Below are 18,419 nucleotides of genomic sequence, written 5' to 3'. Positions count from 1 at the left end.
ACCAAAGTTAGTCTGTGCTTTTCATACTAACCACACAATCGAACCTCCAACTTTCTTTTCGAATTCAGTATCCAGGGTAGAGAGGCCTTGCATTCACTACATTCAAAGACACATTTGTGTACTACATTAACAGAACTAGACCTCTGTGCAAGACAAAGCAACAATTTGTTTACTTTACCCCTGCACACTTAGGCCAGCCTTGTGCCGAAAGTGGCATAAACAGCTGAACATTAAGATGCGTTCAAATATGCTATGCACATGTGCTTAGGCTACCTACAGACAATCCAAAAACATATTCTACTCACAAAAAAGGCACTATTAAGTCTTTCTTCATATTACCCCACTCTAGGATATTTGCAAATCTGCTGCCTGATCATCTACACACACTTACCACGTTATAATTCCCTTGATATGAGTTGGTATTGGGAAGAAGGGCTTCTACATTACATGGTGAAACTCTTTTGTGTTCTTTGGAGAACTGGTTGTTTCGTGGTTGTTTTCATGTTGGGCATGTCATCCCGCACATACTCCTTTTCCTTGCGGCCCTCTCTAAAGCTTGTTGCACATGGTGGATGGCGGAGTTCCCCAACCCATTCTTTTCCACAGGTAAGGTTTCCCCTGCCCCGAGGGAGCGCCACCCATTTCCTGTTTCCTGTGGTGTTGCGATTTCCCATTGCAATAGGATCAGGTTCCAAGCTGTGTCTGAGTACAGTTCTCAAAGTGCCTGAGGCCAGTTCACATTTTTGAATGGAGACTGTTAATAATCTTTTTTTTTTTATAAAGCACAAATAACTGACCTTAGGGTGATGGAAGGCTGAGTTCTAGTTTCTTGGTTCTACTGAACGATTAAAAGAGCCTCATGGCTTTTTAATGAGGCAAATTATTTGGTTATCTGTGGCTTCCTCCTTGACCAAAAGCGGAATATAAATACTGCCCTCCTCCAGAATATACTTGCTTCATTGTCACTTGTTTGGTCACAAGTCAGGCCTCCATGCCAGTTCTAGAAGAAGACAACAGGACAAGCAGTAGCAACTTTGCTGGATTGCTTGTCTCCCCCCAGACTGGGCCTAAAATTAACAGCACAAAAGCCCTAGTGGGCTTAAGTTACCCAGGAGCCTCAATACCTTTACTCCGGGAGTAGCCTCTTTCCAAGCAATGGATTTCCCTCCAAATACCTCTTAAAATCTAGTGTTTTTTTCATCTTCCAAATTCCATTTGTGTCTTAGTGTTCACCATTCCGCATAATGAAAGGAAGGGCCTATCATGCCAGTAATGCAGCTTCAGTCCCCCACCTCTCTCACCCCCCCCACCAGATCACTAGCGTTTGTGCACATATGATAGCAGTTTCACAAATAATGCCTTAAGGCACCTCAGGTGCAACTTGTGACACACAAAGGTATGCAAATATAAGCAGCTCCCTTTAGTTGTACATCACCATCACCCTCTCGATTAATCTTTGTAGTACACTCAATCGGGATGCCAGGTCTCGTGTCTATTAAGGCTTTCCTAGCATATTAAGGAATACAATGGGGTAGACATATGGCCCCTCTACTTCCTCTGAAGATGTTTCTCCCTACCTCTTTTATATGGGTCTCCAGTTAGAAGGCAAAATGGGCATGTCTCTGTTTCAGTTATGCATCTCTTCTTATGAGCCACTTGAATGCTTGGAACATGACTTTCGTGGCTCGGTGCTCTTCTCAAGTGTAGCAGGGAACATAAATTATGATGTTCAGCAAATTTACCTGGGCTTCTCCATTGCTCTTCGAGTGCAGTCCGTGTGCATCTCCCCTTTACCATTAAAACCTAATACATGCACTAAGATTCTCCCATGACATTTACCATACTGGCAGGTTTCCGCCAAATACAGCCCACTTTAGTTTAGAACACAGAACATGTAAGAAAATCAAAAGAACTGTAATGTTGAGAGTCACTAGTTTTCATTCTACTTGATCCCGAGGCCCACTACAAAAGGCAAGGAGCTCAAAAGGGAAGGCCCATTCTAGCTTGTCCCACCTCAACCACCAAACCCCGACACCACTGCAGTTTGTACCCAACTTCAACATGCCACACTGCAAGCAGAAGCCAGCGCCATCTGTGAGAGTGTGTGCTTCCTAAAGTGTCATTGCCTACTTTTGGGCCACTTCTTGTATGGTTTCTTCTGTCTTAATAGGAATTATCTGTGGTTCCAGGTTGGAGCTTGGCACCAACACCTTAGACCCTATGCCCTCTGGTGTTGTTGACTTGTCTATGTTGTTGGCTTTGTTAGAAGTGAATTTCGCTAATAAGCTTGTACTGCAATAACCATGACTGCATTTTCTAATGTTGTTTGCACAACAGTAGTTCCTGGGCCTTTCATCACGCCTCACCTGTGTGTCCTGCAGCAGGTTTGCACCCAGGGTGGCTGTTACTGACCACCCCATGTTCCAGTTTATTCTACAGACTAGTCCCAACGTATTTGCACTACAGTAAATAAATGGGTCCGACCATCTATTATTAGCTTGCGGCATACAGAGAATAGCAACATATATTTAAGCCCCCCATGCAATCTTAGGTATGAGTTATGTTTTTGCTGCACTCTGAGGGTGTGCTGTTGCAAAATGAGTAGCCTGGTGTTCTCAAAGCAGATAGGAGAAACTTGCCTGCTACGTTGTAGAAATAGACAGTGATCTTTAGTTTAATAGCATGACAATCAGAGGTTTAGTCTGTACCCCAGGGGCGATGGCAGTATCTAGGACTTATACACCCACTGAACAGTGAAGACTTGGACAGTCTCTTAGGGGCCACCATTTTGCAAAGCCATTCCCCAGGAGCAGCTTCATACTGGGGCCCTGTAATCTCTCAGGTAGACCTATGTTGCACATGTTGTTTCTTCTATAGTGGCCTCCCATATCCCTGTCCATTAGTTTAGAAATCGGGTTCTTTCTCAAAGATATCTCACCTGTTTGTGGAGATCATAGATCCAAGGTTTCAGTGTTAAAATCTTATTCTCTGCAGACCTTTCTGCCAGTTGACATTGGTCAGCTCTCAGTGACGCCTGCTCCTCACTATAGTTGATGTGGCTTTCCATTACAACTCGTGTCCTATATGGCCTGGAGTATATGATCAAACTGGTCTTGTTGACCTGTTTGCGAGTCATTTATACACTGCCATTGTCAAAAACCCTCCAATATCTTTTCGATTTCTAACGTTTGGGCCGAGCTCCGTTCCTGTAACACACAACCTATGCAGGTGGTATTTGTCTTCCCCATAGTTAGCCCATCATGGCTACACACTCTGAGTGTTCTAAGGTTACAGCTGTACAGGATCTATTGGCCCATGCATCTCATTCTAAAGCTCAGCGGGCACACAGTTGCGCAACACTCAGAGGTGTTGGACTACTCCTTCCTTACCCCTTAGCGAGACGAGCGCAGGGGAGGGAGTGGGGAATATTTATGTTCGATGGCATGTGTAGCTGCAGATACACATGTTGTGCATAGCCCGCCATCTGGTGTTGGGTCGGAGTGTTACAAGTTGTTTTTCTTCGAAGAAGTCTTTCGAGTCACGAGACCGAGGGACTCCTCCTCTTTTGCTTCCATTGCGCATGGGCGTCGACTCCATCTTCGATTGTTTTCTTTCCGCCATCGGGTTCGGACGTGTTCCTTTTCGCTCCGGGTTTTCGAACGGAAAGATAGTTAAAAATTCGGAAAATTACGTCGGTATTGTTGCGTTCGGAATCGGGTTAGATAGAATCGACACCGAATCGAATCGTGAAGAGCTCTGGTAGCCCTTCGGGGTAATTTCGATCCCCCGTCGGGGCCTGGTCGGCCCGACCGCGTGTAACATCGAGGCTGATGGAACGGACCCCGTTCTGATTCTGCCCTAAATGCCACAACAAATACCCATATACAGACCAACATTTGGTCTGTAACCTGTGCCTGTCGCCCGAGCACAAGGAGGAAACTTGTGAGGCCTGTCGTGCGTTTCGATCCCGAAAAACGCTCCGTGACCGGCGAGCCAGAAGATTACAGATGGCGTCCACGCCGACAGGACACCGAGAGTTCGAGGAACAAGGAGAAGAAGAGGAAGCCTTCTCTATCCATGAATCGGACTTGGAGGAATTCGACGTCCACGAAACAGTGAGTAAGACATCAACGCCAGCACACAAGAAAACAGACAAGGCCCAGGGGACGCCACTGCCAACAGGCCATGGCTCAACCCATAAAGTCGGTGACCGCCCATCGGCACCGAAAAAGGCCGAACTAGTGCCGAGATCGTCCGACTCGGGTCGAGACACAGGCACGCAGCAATCTCGGGACCGAGAAAGTGCTGCCGACAAAGATCGACGCAGAGACAGCGGAGCCGAAGCTGCTCGACGCAGAGACAGCGGCACCGAGGAGGATCGACGCCGAGAAGTTTCGACTCCAAAAAAGAGAAAAGTCGCCTCGGAGCCGAAAACGAGTAAGGACATAGTTTCGGTGCCGGAACGACCGGCAACCGAGCCAACTACCAGCTCATATTCAGAGGAGCAATCACTGTCCTCTCAATTGCGCAAGCATAGATTCGAGGAAGAGTTACAGTCCACTGAAGTAGACCACACTCAAAAGCGGATCTTCATACAGAGTGGAACAGGGAAGATCAGCACCCTTCCCCCTATTAGGAGAAAAAGGAGACTTGAGTTCCAAACACAGGAACAAGCACCACAAACAAAAGTGGTGAAGAAGGTAACTCCGCCACCCTCTCCTCCACCTGTAACTTACATATCACCGGCACAGACTCCGTCACACTCACCGGCTCACACCACCATGAGCCAAGATGACCAGGACGCTTGGGACCTATACGACGCCCCAGTGTCAGACAACAGTCCGGAGGCGTATCCAACCAAGCCCTCACCACCAGAGGACAGCACAGCGTATTCACAGGTGGTAGCTAGGGCAGCAGAGTTCCATAACGTGTCGCTACACTCAGAACCTGTCGAGGATGACTTCCTTTTCAACACCTTCTCCTCCACCCATAGCACCTACCAGAGCCTGCCTATGCTCCCAGGAATACTAAGGCACGCAAAGCAAATCTTCAAAGAGCCTGTCAAGAGTAGAGCAATAACACCAAGGGTGGAAAAGAAATATAAAGCACCGCCCACAGACCCTGCTTTCATCACCTCACAACTGCCACCAGATTCAGTTGTAGTAGGGGCAGCTCGCAAGAGAGCCAACTCTCACACATCAGGCGATGCACCACCTCCGGATAAAGAAAGCCGCAAGTTCGACGCAGCCGGATAAAGGGTTGCAGTACAAGCTGCAAACCAGTGGCGCATCGCTAACTCTCAAGCGCTCCTAGCGCGATATGACAGAGCCCATTGGGACGAGATGCAGCACCTCATCGAGCATCTACCCAAAGATTTACAAAAAAGGGCAAACAGGTGGTTGAGGAGGGACAAAACATCTCCAATAACCAAATACGCTCCTCTATGGATGCAGCTGACACAGCTGCAAGAACAATTAACACAGCAGTAACCATAAGAAGGCACGCGTGGTTACGAACATCTGGCTTTAAACCGGAGATACAGCAAGCGGTGCTCAATATGCCATTCAATGAGCAACAATTGTTCAGACCTGAAGTGGACACGGCAATTGAGAAGCTAAAAAAGGACACTGACACTGCCAAGGCCATGGGCGCACTCTATTCCCCGCAGGGCAGAGGCACTTTCGGCACCTTCCGCAAAACAACCTTCAGAGGGGGGTTTCGGGGTCAGGCCACACAAGCCAGTACATCACATTCAACACCGTCTACCTACCAGGGACAGTACCAAAGGGGAGGCTTTCAGGGCCAGTACAGAGGAGGACAATTCCCTAGAAACAGGGGAAAATTTCAAAGCCCAAAAACACCTGCAACCAAACAGTGACTTACAGGTCACTCATCCCCTCCACACAACACCAGTGGGGGGAAGAATAAGTCAGTATTACCAATCTTGGGAGGAAATAACAACAGACACTTGGGTCTTAGCAATTATCCAACATGGTTATTGCATAGAATTTCTCCAAATCCCTCCAAATATACCACCAAAAACACAGAATATATCAAAACAGCATTCAGACCTTCTGGAAATAGAAGTTCAAGCATTACTGCAAAAGAACGCAATAGAACTGGTACCAGGTACACAAATAAACACAGGAGTTTACTCACTGTACTTTCTAATACCAAAAAAGGACAAAACACTGAGACCAATCCTAGATCTCAGAACACTAAACACCTACATCAAATCAGAACACTTTCACATGGTCACGCTACAAGAAGTGTTACCATTGCTAAAGCAACAAGACTACATGACAACCTTAGATCTCAAAGACGCGTATTTCCACATACCGGTACATCCCTCGCACAGGAAATACCTAAGGTTCGTATTCAAAGGAATACATTACCAATTCAAAGTATTGCCGTTCGGTATAACAACCGCACCAAGAGTCTTTACAAAATGCCTAACAGTAGTAGCTGCACACATCAGAAGGCAGCAAATACACGTATTCCCGTATCTAGACGATTGGCTAATCAAGACCAACTCACTGACAAAGTGTTCACACCACACAGATCAGGTCATACAAACCCTCTACAAACTCGGTTTCTCCGTCAACTATGCAAAATCACACATTCTGCCGTGCAAAGTACAGCAATACCTAGGAGCAACAATAGACACAACAAGGGGAATAGCCACTCCAAGTCCACAAAGGGTTAAAAATTTCCTAAAAGTTATACAAACCATGTATCCAACACAAAAAATACAGGCAAAGATGGTATTACAACTCCTAGGCATGATGTCCTCATGCATAGCCATTGTCCCGAACGCAAGACTGCACATGAGGCCCTTACAACAGTGCCTAGCATCACAATGGTCACAAGCACAGGGTCACCTTCTAGATCTGGTGTTGATAGACCGCCAAACATACCTCTCGCTTCTATGGTGGAACAGTATAAATTTAAACAAAGGGCGGCCTTTCCAAGACCCAGTGCCACAATACGTGATAACAACAGATGCTTCCATGACAGGGTGGGGAGCACACCTCAATCAACACAGCATCCAAGGACAATGGGACGTACATCAAACAAAGCTGCATATAAATCACCTCGAACTGCTAGCAGTTTTCCTAGCGTTAAAAGCATTCCAACCCATCATAACCCACAAGTACATTCTTGTCAAAACAGACAACATGACAACAATGTATTATCTAAACAAACAGGGGGGGACACACTCGACACAGCTGTGCCTCCTGGCACAAAAAATATGGCAATGGGCAATTCACAACCACATTCGCCTAATAGCACAGTTTATTCCAGGGATCCAGAATCAACTTGCAGACAATCTCTCTCGAGATCACCAACAGGTCCACGAATGGGAAATTCACCCCCAAATTCTAAACACTTACTTCAAAATTTGGGGAACACCTCAAATAGACTTATTTGCAACAAAGGAGAACGCAAAATGCCAAAACTTCGCATCCAGATACCCACACAGGCAGTCTCAAGGCAATGCCCTATGGATGAACTGGTCAGGGATATTTGCGTACGCTTTTCCCCCTCTCCCTCTCCTTCTATATCTAGTAAACAAATTGAGTCAAAACAAACTCAAACTCATACTGATAGCACCAACATGGGCAAGGCAACCTTGGTACACAACACTGCTAGACCTATCAGTAGTACCCCACGTCAAGTTACCCAACAGGCCAGATCTGTTAACACAACACAAACAACAGATCAGGCATCCAAACCCAGCATCGCTGAATCTAGCAATCTGGCTCCTGAAATCCTAGAATTCGGACACTTAAACCTCACCCAAGAATGTATGGAAGTCATAAAGCAAGCTAGAAGACCATCCACTAGACACTGCTATGCAAGCAAATGGAAAAGGTTTGTTTGCTACTGCCATAATAATCAAATTCAACCATTACACGCATCTCCAAAGGATGTAGTGGGTTACTTACTACACTTACAAAAATCGAACCTGGCCTTCTCTTCCATTAAAATACACCTCGCAGCAATATCTGCATACCTGCTGATTACCCATTCAACTTCACTATTTAGGATACCTGTCATTAAAGCGTTTATGGAAGGCCTCAAAAGAATTATACCACCAAGGACACCACCCGTTCCTTCATGGAACCTCAACATCGTCTTAACAAGACTCATGGGTCCACCTTTTGAACCCATGCATTCTTGCGAAATACAATTCCTAACCTGGAAAGTTGCATTTCTCATCACCATCACATCTCTAAGAAGAGTAAGTGAAATTCAGGCGTTTACAATACAAGAACCTTATATCCAAATACACAAAAATAAGGTAGTCCTAAGAACCAATCCTAAATTTCTACCAAAGGTTATTTCACCGTTCCACTTAAATCAAACGGTAGAACTACCAGTGTTCTTCCCACAGCCAGACTCGGTAGCTGAAAGGGCACTACATACATTAGACATCAGAAGAGCACTAATGTACTACATTGACAGAACAAAAGAAATCAGAAAAACAAAACAACTGTTTATTGCATTCCAAAAACCTCATACAGGAAACCCAATATCAAAACAGGGTATAGCCAGATGGATAGTTAAGTGCATCCAAATCTGCTACCTTAAAGCAAAAAGGGAGCTGCCCATTACACCAAGGGCACACTCAACCTGAAAGAAAGGCGCTAGCATGGCCTTCCTAGGGAATATTCCAATGCACGAGATATGTAAGGCAGCCACATGGTCTACGCCTCACACATTTACTAAGCACTACTGTGTAGACGTGCTATCCGCACAACAAGCCACAGTAGGTCAAGCCGTACTAAGAACTTTATTTCAGACTACTTCCACTCCTACAGGCTGAGCCACCGCTTTTGGGGAGATAACTGCTTACTAGTCTATGCACAACATGTGTATCTGCAGCTACACATGCCATTGAACTGAAAATGTCACTTACCCAGTGTACATCTGTTCGTGGCATTAGTCGCTGCAGATTCACATGTGCCCACCCGCCTCCCCGGGAGCCTGTAGCCGTTTGGAAGTTATCTTCAACTTTGTACATTTGTAAATATATTACTTAAACCTTAATTGGTACATACTTATTCACTCCATTGCATGGGCACTATTACTAACACACACAACTCCTACCTCACTCTCTGCGGGGAAAACAATCGAAGATGGAGTCGACACCCATGCGCAATGGAAGCAAAAGAGGAGGAGTCCCTCGGTCTCGTGACTCGAAAGACTTCTTCGAAGAAAAACAACTTGTAACACTCCGACCCAACACCAGATGGCGGGCTATGCACAACATGTGAATCTGCAGCGACTAATGCCACGAACAGATGTACACTGGGTAAGTGACATTTTCAATCTCCTTCACCAATACAGTTCTGCTAAATAGTTGGCTTCCATATTCTTCACGTGTCTGTACTTGGATGGTCATTTAGATTACCATCCACTTAGCCACCATCCCTTCCCAACATTCGCCCCACAAGATGCATGGATCTCAATGCTTGTCAGCATAGCAAATGCTGTTCTGGATTTTGAACTCTGGGTGATGAGGGTTGAAGTGGAAGGTAGCACGGGTGTGACAGCAACAGGAGTTGACAGATTCTGCCTGGGTTGGGGCAGCTCTTCCCTCCATGTTACACCCAGAGTCAACTGACCCTGCCCTGCACTCCTGTTAAGTGAGGTTCTTCACTGCTGTGCAGTTCTCCTCGCCTCTAATGCAGGCTGCAGGGAGGTAATGCTGCATCAAAGATGACTTCTCTGTCTGTAGTTTTCACCACGGCTGCCTATTCATACGTTTCTTTGACTTACATTGCCTCATACTGCCGCATCAAGGTAGGAGTGGAGGCCATCACTCTGTTTTTTGGTCTCCCTGGCTACAGCTCTTGTGGTCCTATGCCACTGACCTCACTGTCACCTAGCTCTGTCTCCAACTCTTGAACTTAGAGGAGGCAGAAAATAAGCAACAAGCCACTTCAGCCCCACCTCTTCATAATGTTTGTTTTAAGGGGAGGAAGAAAGCTGCTGCCAAGCACCACTGACCTTCAGTGCAACACCCCCATTCTCTTATCACAATTCCCAATGCAGTCCATAGCTGGTTAAATCTTCCAAGCATTCTTGAGTACTGTGATGGGCAAGTAGTGCCCTGTCAGATGGTGTACCACTCCTCAGAGAAAACAGAAGTTGACTGTGATGCAGAGCCATGGTTTTAGTTCACAGATTCAAAACCACAGAGGGCTCTTCTTGATACAGATGATTTCACATTTCCAGGCAACTTGGGTGTGTGGGTGTATCTTTCTGTCCTCTTTCCTTCCTTCTTTCTTACATTCTTTTTTTCTTTACATCTTGGGGTAATTGTGCTATTTTATTTGTTTCCTTGTTTAGCCAGATAACCTCTTAGCAAGTGTATTGATCCACCCGGTGCTTACAGCCAGTGGCCTGCCCTCCAGAGATCGCAGGTTTGTGCAGCCCACCACCACTGCTTCTGCTGCTGCCAGCATCCTAGCATCTCTCTCCTCATCCCAGCCATCTGGACGGACACGGACACACGTTGGGCTCTTTGGGGCATGCGCGGAGAGCCCCATGTACCGCAGCGACCAGACCATCTTTGAAGAAAGGTACTGGAAGAACCACTTCTGCTAATTTCGATATTCATCATTGATGGAACACACTACACAATGAAGTGTCTCTTGGCAAATATATGTTGTTACTTTTATCCACCTTACTTTTGCTCCAACCAACCTCTGAAGGGTGATCTGACACACTGGAATTGAAACTTGTGACCTTCACTTTACGGCAGATATTTGCCATAACTCTAGGTGCCTCTCAGGATGTTAGCTTCACAGGCATCAGTCATGCGTCTGAGGTGTTGGTGCTTCAGATGATTCCTTTCTCGTAGGGTTCAGGAACTTGATGGACTTCTACAAATTCATTTGGAGTATAAATATCCCTTAGATGCACATACACCCTCTTCAACTCTGGGAAGAGAATGCTTCCAAAGCCCACCAAACTTCCGACTTTGTGCGAATGTGTTTATATTGTTCTGTTTAAAGTCTGACTTGTCTTCCTCTGGTCAAAATTGCCCCTCTCATGCGTTTTTAAGTCTGGAAGGGAGGCACCTGATATAGACTGGTGTGCTATTTCAAATGACTGGTAGAGTCCGTCACATTTGCCCCTGCTCTGGCATTCAAAGTTATAGATGACAGTGCTTGAGTCTGTTTGAACTACAAGATATTACCTTGTGTAGAAATGTATTCCATTGTTTTAAGCTTCTGTGTATTTTCAGAAATTGCCTAACCTTGCATAAGTTAATTTTAAATTGCATCAATAGGGTGGCTTAAATTGCTAGGATATGTCCATAAGTACCCTTTAAAGCAAAAGGCATCTAGGGCTGTTTCTCTCCCCCTCTGGCAAACTCCTGTTTTACACAGAGCCAAATTTGCCTGCGGTATGCAAAGGCTGCTTGCACCCCAAAACGTTTTTTAGAGTGAAATCTTTTATGTTCTTGATTGTCTTAACGTTTTTGGCACCTGGACCATTTTTTCCTTGCTCTGCTTTCTGGTCAGCCACATTAGCCAGTATTACCCACAAGGAATGAAAAATAAATAAACAGGTTTTGGTTTTACATAAAACATTGAAATAGCAAGACTATAATTGTTTTTAATATTTTTGCATTTCGGAAGGTAAGATACTCAAATACTTCAAGGAAGCTTTAGCCTTCCCAACACTATTTTTCTCTTAACATCCCAACAAAGTTTAGCTGAAGAACATTAAACTTGCTTTCTACAGGTTCCTGACCTGACCGAACTAAACAAAACCTGAGGTCCGCATACAACAAGTTAATCTAAACAGTTAATAATATTTACTACACCAGCACAATCACAGATTGATTCATCAGAAGTAAAGCAAAGAAACAATGGAGGTGTGTTCCAGACAAACAACATTCAATTGATACATGATCAAGTGAGGTAAGAAGGCATTGATATAGGATAGAGAATAAGTAGAGAAGAAAAATGTTTATATCAAGGATACCAAGATCACAATTTATCACATTATTAGATTTATGGATGTCATCTTCCTCCAACTTCTACACTTTGCAATAATCATACTGAAATTAAATGGCTTAAAACAATTTTTGGAAATGTCCCTAAAGTAGTTTTAGAGTAGTCAATTACAGCAGACAGTCTGGAGCATTTGTTGGTGCAAACCCTGCTGTTGAAAGATGGCTGTAACTGCAGAATCCCATAGCCGATATCTTATGAAGTTGTATGTCTCTTGCATATGAAAGGTCCAATATTGGTCAAGTCTGATAATTCTCTTCTACTTCTATCAGCAAACATCACTTTGTTGGAAGATGTAGACACTGTCCTTGTTTGAGGAAGAGGCAGTGGGAAACCCACAGTTCTATGAGTGGGCACGCCTCCCTGATGACTGATGTAGTTGTAATTTGTCTTTCACAGCATGACAGAAGGTGATCAAAAGCTCCAGAGCATCTCCCGCTCCTCATTAATCGTCTCAGAATTTGCTTCAGCTGAGATGAGCCTTCAAGCAATCTACATGCACGAGGTGCGTAGTGACAGTAGATTTGTTGTGTGAAACTAGTATGTGCTCATTGACAAGTTATATGGCAGCAATGTAGGCCAGAAAGAGTATGCAGCACAAGGTAAGTATCTTGGTAATAAAGCTGTATCTGGGTGCAAGCAATGTGCACAAGGTGAGTTATTTGTGTGTGTTATGCAAGGAAAACAGAATGCAGGCTGTGTTGGACATTCTAAAAAGTGCTGGCATCTTGTGTGTGACTGATTGACTGTGACGGATACTTGAGGTGCCAGTGATAGCACGGTCTGTTTTTAAATTCTTTATTTTGATTATCAAATTACAAAGTACATAGCAGAGGCTCAGGAGTAAATGCTATAAAGTATTGTAATACACAACATTAGTAACATCACTGAAGTTACCAAGTGCAATAGAGGTCAAATGCAGCCATTGCACATCAAGCAGGTAGTTACTGGGAAGTCGAAGACAAATGAGCGTGGGCATGTGGGGAGAGATCCAGTCCTTCAGGATACACAACTTTTCAAAGGTGTGGCAGGAAATGGCACTCACAGTGTATTAGTGGGAAAATGTCTGTCGTGTCATGTAGGAGTATTACTTGATGAGGCAGTGCTGAAGGAGAGAGGCAGGATTCTGTGAAGTGTATATATCTCTGCTCTCCATAGACCTCGGAGGTCTGGATAGATGTATAAGATATGTATCATGTCACAGCCCAAGAGGTTGCAGCACCAGCATCTTGAGTCGTGAAGAAGGCCTGCAAATTCTGATTTGGAGGGGGTCCCCAGTACCAATCCTGCACCATTTTTAAAATACAGAATTTCATCCTAGATTCCCTCTCACCAAAATCCACGTTTTCAGGTGCTTCAGGCCTGTTCTTATCATAATCAATGTGCAGTGTTGCCTTCCACACAGCCCACAGGTGCTGTGATTGGGACAGTGAGTACTTGTGCAATATCATAAGGTTATACAGACCCAACATCACTCTGCTGTATTGGCCCCAAAGCGGGAGATGGGTAACAATGGGGGATGGTGCTAAGGCCCATGATGACGTTCCCAAACTGCTGAAGAGGAATGGCAGAGTTGAGATATTTCCATTGCTGAGGTCGGGGGAGACAGAACTTCTCCGCAAAGGCTTTGAGAGATCCATGATCGAGAATCTGGGAAAGAGAATGGATGACTGCCTGCCACCAAATAGGCCAGTTCAGGCAAAGCGCCTCCGAAGCGGATGCTAGCATAGGTGGCCCTCTCGTGCAAGTAGGGGGGAGAGGGTAAGGGAAGTGGGTGGGAGGTCATTTGAGAGTAGGGCATGGGTACGTTTCCAGGCCTGAGCCATAGCCTGGATCATGGATTAGCAAAGCATGCAGGAAGTGCACCATATGAGTGCAGCAGGTGAGGACCAGGTGGGCTCTGCGATATGTTCCTCTCTATGAGGACACAAAGGCGGGGGAGAAAATCTATTATCCCTTGTTGCATAAAAAAGAGGTGTGCAAGGTGGTGTGCTGAGGATTAGTGCTCAATCTGGGGAAGCCCTAAGCCACCACTCTTCCTATGGGCGATCAGTTCTGGCATTGCCCAGTGCTGTTTGGTAGCACTCCAGATGATTCCCTGTCAATGGATCAAAGCAGCAAGATCAGGATCGAAAATGGGAACATGCCTAAGATGTATATGAATCTAGGGAGGGTTACCACTTTGATGCCCTGCACTCCTCCCAGAAGGAGAGATTAAGCTGTGTCCACTTGGCAAAGTTGTCCGGGGTCCCTTCTTGAAGAAGTACTGAATTGTCCTTCGTCATGCAATCCAGACCCTTAAAGATGTAGACTTCCAAATATTTTAGGTGGTAAGGCGTCCAGTGGAATCAGTAGCCCTGAAGGCCGACCACTGTCGTGGTCAAAGGAAGGGGCAAGGCTTTGCTCATGTTTCAGTTAATCCGGTATCCCGCTTTTGGTGCAAACTTCACAGTGAGGGGTAGGAGTGCTGGTAGAGGTCTAAGGAGGTCAGTAAGCATTAATAGAATATCATCTGCATAAAGAAGGCTGATCGAGGGGTCCCCCAGGGTAGGAATACCCACTACATCTGTCGATTTAGTCAGTGGCTGATGCCAATGATTCTAGGGCCAGCAAGAAATGAAGTGGTAAGAGGCACTCCTGCCGAGTCCTGCGCTGGATTGGGAGGGCATATGATGCCCTGCAGTTTACCTGTGCCAAGGGATTATCCTACAACCAAAGGACTCAAGTTATGAAATTGTCTCCAAGGCCAAATTTACAAAGAATCACTCTATGCGGTCGAACGTCTCGTCGGCGTCAAGAGACAGTGCTAGTGCCTCATCCAGCATATCCTTCGCCGGCCAAAGGATATGAGCCAGGATTTAGACATGATTGCACAAAGTTCGGCCCAAGACGAAACCGACCAGTGTGGGGTGGATGAGCGTAGGGATGGCTTTCCTAATCTAGGCCTTCAACACACTGGCCAGGATCTTGACATCCCTGTTCATCAGAGATGTGGGTCTATAACTATCGCAGGACAGCTTGGGGAGAACCATTATGAGCTATAATTGGCCCTAAGCTGCCCATTCGCTCCACCTCCCTAAACACCGTCTCAAGAGATTCTGTCATGTCTGTTGATGTCTTTTTTAGAATTCTGCGGGGAAATAGTCTTCCCCAGGAGCCCTACTATAGAATGAGGTGGAGATGAGCCATGCAATCTCCTCTCTGGTGATTGTTCCTGAGAGGAGCACCCGACCGTTGTCATTCAGTTGGTGGGGAAGGTCTGAACTAAGGAAACAATAGATTTTGGCCTCATCAGTGACAACCTCTGGAGTCTAGAGGTCTGTTATCTTTTGGGGATAGGCGATGAAACAGCTGTTTCGGTTTTTAGTTGCTGGGATGGTGGGATCTGCCTCCCGTTGTCGGCATGAGTAGTCTTCTGACCTTTTCACACTGTTCATAGGGGCAGTACCTAACCTTATGGAACTCATTTCCGACTTGGCAATGAAGAGGGCATTAAGATTTTTGCCTAATCCAGCCGGCGGTGGGTGGGGTCAGTGGGATGGGAGGAGTATGCTCCAGTCAGGTCCCTAATTGTTACTTTCAGGGAGGTCTACTGGGCCACCCTTTGTTTGTTGTGCAAGGCGGTGTCATGCATAAGTTGTTTCCTAGTGTGTTGTCCGAGGGGGGAGATGGGTCTCCTCCTTTCAGGGTGGTCCTGACTCAAAGAAAAGGCCATGCCTCAGACCTCACACATAGAACTCCTTCCCCCGAGGACGTTGGGCTTACCACGGCATTGGGCAAGGCCCACCATCAAGTGAAGGAGAGGGCAGTGCTTGTGTTCTCCCTTTCACACCAGGGCACCTCCAAGCAGGTTTGCCGAAGAGACAGCATGGGCCTTGCTGGATCCCTGCAGCTGCGTGTGTAGAGGTGGATAAGCCTGGTGCTGATAGAAGATCCTCCTTGGGATGCACAGGTGGCTGATCAGGAGGGGGAGAAGGAGATCCAGGCCCTGAAACAGAGGGACTTCAATGTCACGGCTAATGTCCACTGAGGCACTGCAGCAGCGACCGCTGCCAGAAAAAAAACAAGCTGGCTGACCTGGGCAAGGAAGGCCGTTGAGATCTTGGGGCCCTCAGGACCTCAGCAAGGGCTGTGAAAGGTGTGCATCAATGCCCCGGAGGTCAAGAGGATGTTGCGGCCCATCGGGCAGGTGCGTGCCTCTCTGACAGGGTCGAATCTGCGGTAAGCAGGGGCTATACTGTCAGGCATCCAAGCTGCACCCCCAGCACTATATGTTTCCAAAGAGAGTGGGTGCAGGGACTTTATGTGTGAGGTGTGTGTTCGCAGCCTCCGTACATAAAGCGAAGTGTTTTCGTCTTCATCTAGAATAGGCTAGTGCTCATGAAAGGTCACTCATTGTGGTGTGGCGTTGTGAGGAGAGTTAGCAGTGCTCGTGTGCACAATGGGATTTCTGGTAGTGTCTATTTGATAGGCCACCCAGAATTGGTCTTGGTTTGTGTATGTGTGTGGGCATGCACATTCACACATGGTAGATGTTGGCATTGTCTCTGAGTGAGAGGAATGCTATTAGTGTCTTTGTGTTAGGTCAACTTGCGTTTCAGCCTAAGGTATTTATCTATGCTAGGTTCTGTTTGCACAACGTGATTGTGGTTGTGCTTGTGTACGTGATGTGAATAATGGTGGTGACTTTCCAAGTGGTGACTGCTGTCAGGGTCTGTTTGCCAACACAGCATGGCACTGTGGCTGAGTAACTGATTGTAATGTTTATACGCATGGGAAGAGTTTCACTTGGTGAGCTGTTGGTATGTGCGGTGCATGAGATAAGCAATCTTTGTGTAATGGGGTCATAGTTAACGTGCGATCAACCAGTGTAGGCCTGAGTACAGCACAAGCAGAAACTTGTGGAGTGGGAATCAGGATAATTTGCTTTGAGTCTGCTTCACACTTGTTATTGAGCAGTCATGATGAATCAATCAGACCAATGGCTTTAGTTGTGTGATGTTTGGGAGGGGATGTTGGGAGGGCACTTGTTCTGTATTTCCAGGCCTCAGTGACAGTGAGAAAAGCCCTTTGCTTAGAGGTTGTCCTCAATGAGAAGATGCAAAGTCAACTCACTCTTGGCGGGAGTGAGCATGTGCAGAGCAAACCTCTCCTTTACTTGATCTCACTGACCGTGCACTAAACATTCAATCCTTGCTTTCTAACTGTATCACTCAGGTTGACATTGCTTCTGTTGGTATGCAAGTACCTATGCTATGGCTTATGCCTGACTTTCTTTCCTTTCAGGTCCACCAACAGCAGCAGCATGGGCTGGATCAGCACCTGGGAGTTTGGCAGGCAGCTTCCGCGCAGAGGGGCCACACTTCAGACACCGGTAGGGAAATAATTGTACAGGAGTTTGATGCAGGAGACCTGTAACCATGGGCACAGAGAGGACACTTTAAGGAAGTTATTATGTACTGCACGTGATGCAAAAAAAAAAAAGTAGCTTAATTTCTGACTGGTTGTTCTCCAATCACCCTTTCATGATCTGTAATGCTCTGTGCTTGGTTACATTAAGTAAGACTACATGAGAAATTATATGTCAGACTGGGCTGAAAGCAGTCACACTTAGTTAGCTTGTGGATAGGAAATTTGGCTATAGAGCCATTGATAACATCTGTGAACGTCTCTAGATATATCTGATCAGTTACTGAGAAATGTTGTCATAACCATATATCTAACAATGTATAGAGATAGTTGCCTGACGGTCCTATTACATACTTGAAAAGCCCTGTTGGGTTCTTTGTTTTGAAAAGCAATGGGGTGGAATATTATTGCTATGTGTAGTGTTTGGATGTACTGGAGACACAAGTAAAATTATTTAGGTGTTGATTTTGAAGAATGCTATTGTCCTTTTCATTAAATTATTATTGTTTTAAATACATTTACTTCGATTGTGAGCATTTGTTTTTTTCAGAGTAAGGTTTTTAATCCTGAATGTCTCAGCTATCTGAATTAAAGCAATTTATTCCCTATCTCTTTTGTTCAGCATCTATGTTTTCTCCTTATTAGATAGCACCAACAAGGGCAAAAAAATAAACCCTTTGCCCTTTTTTATTTTCCAGCTATAGGCTCGGATCTTCACTCTGCTTCCTCTGGTAACATGTCTGCCTACCGAGGCCTGCATCTCGGAGGATGGATGGAAGAGGAAGGACATAAACAGCAAGAAGAGGAAGGACTGGCAGCTCAGGGGAGCCAGGTTTCAAAGAGCACCAGCTGAAGTGCCTTAATGCAGTCTCAAGTAAGTTAGATGTTGGGCTCTAAGAGGTGTGTACCAAGGAAAACATGGTTCCTAACTTACACGCCTTCATGTAGTGTTTGTTTTCTTTTTGAGGATTTTTC

General features: G+C 45.7%; 1 protein-coding gene across 4 annotated transcripts in view; it reads left to right on the top strand.

Annotated features, from left to right (window-relative positions):
* ATG9B (autophagy related 9B) overlaps positions 1–18,419 on the top strand; it is a 411,143-nt gene that overhangs the window by 314,355 nt on the left and 78,369 nt on the right. For all 4 annotated transcript variants that reach the window (XM_069210766.1, XM_069210767.1, XM_069210768.1 and 1 more), the window contains 4 exons: positions 10,360–10,592; positions 12,435–12,540; positions 17,322–17,409; positions 18,143–18,318. In XM_069210766.1, the coding sequence (XP_069066867.1) occupies positions 10,360–10,592; positions 12,435–12,540; positions 17,322–17,409; positions 18,143–18,297 (582 nt within the window). In that variant the 3' untranslated portion in view covers positions 18,298–18,318. The remainder of the gene's footprint in view (positions 1–10,359; positions 10,593–12,434; positions 12,541–17,321; positions 17,410–18,142; positions 18,319–18,419) is intronic.

The sequence above is a fragment of the Pleurodeles waltl genome, chromosome 10 (genome assembly GCF_031143425.1).
Source record: "Pleurodeles waltl isolate 20211129_DDA chromosome 10, aPleWal1.hap1.20221129, whole genome shotgun sequence".
Taxonomy (NCBI): Eukaryota; Metazoa; Chordata; class Amphibia; order Caudata; family Salamandridae; genus Pleurodeles; species Pleurodeles waltl.
This window is presented reverse-complemented; position numbering and strand designations above follow the sequence as displayed.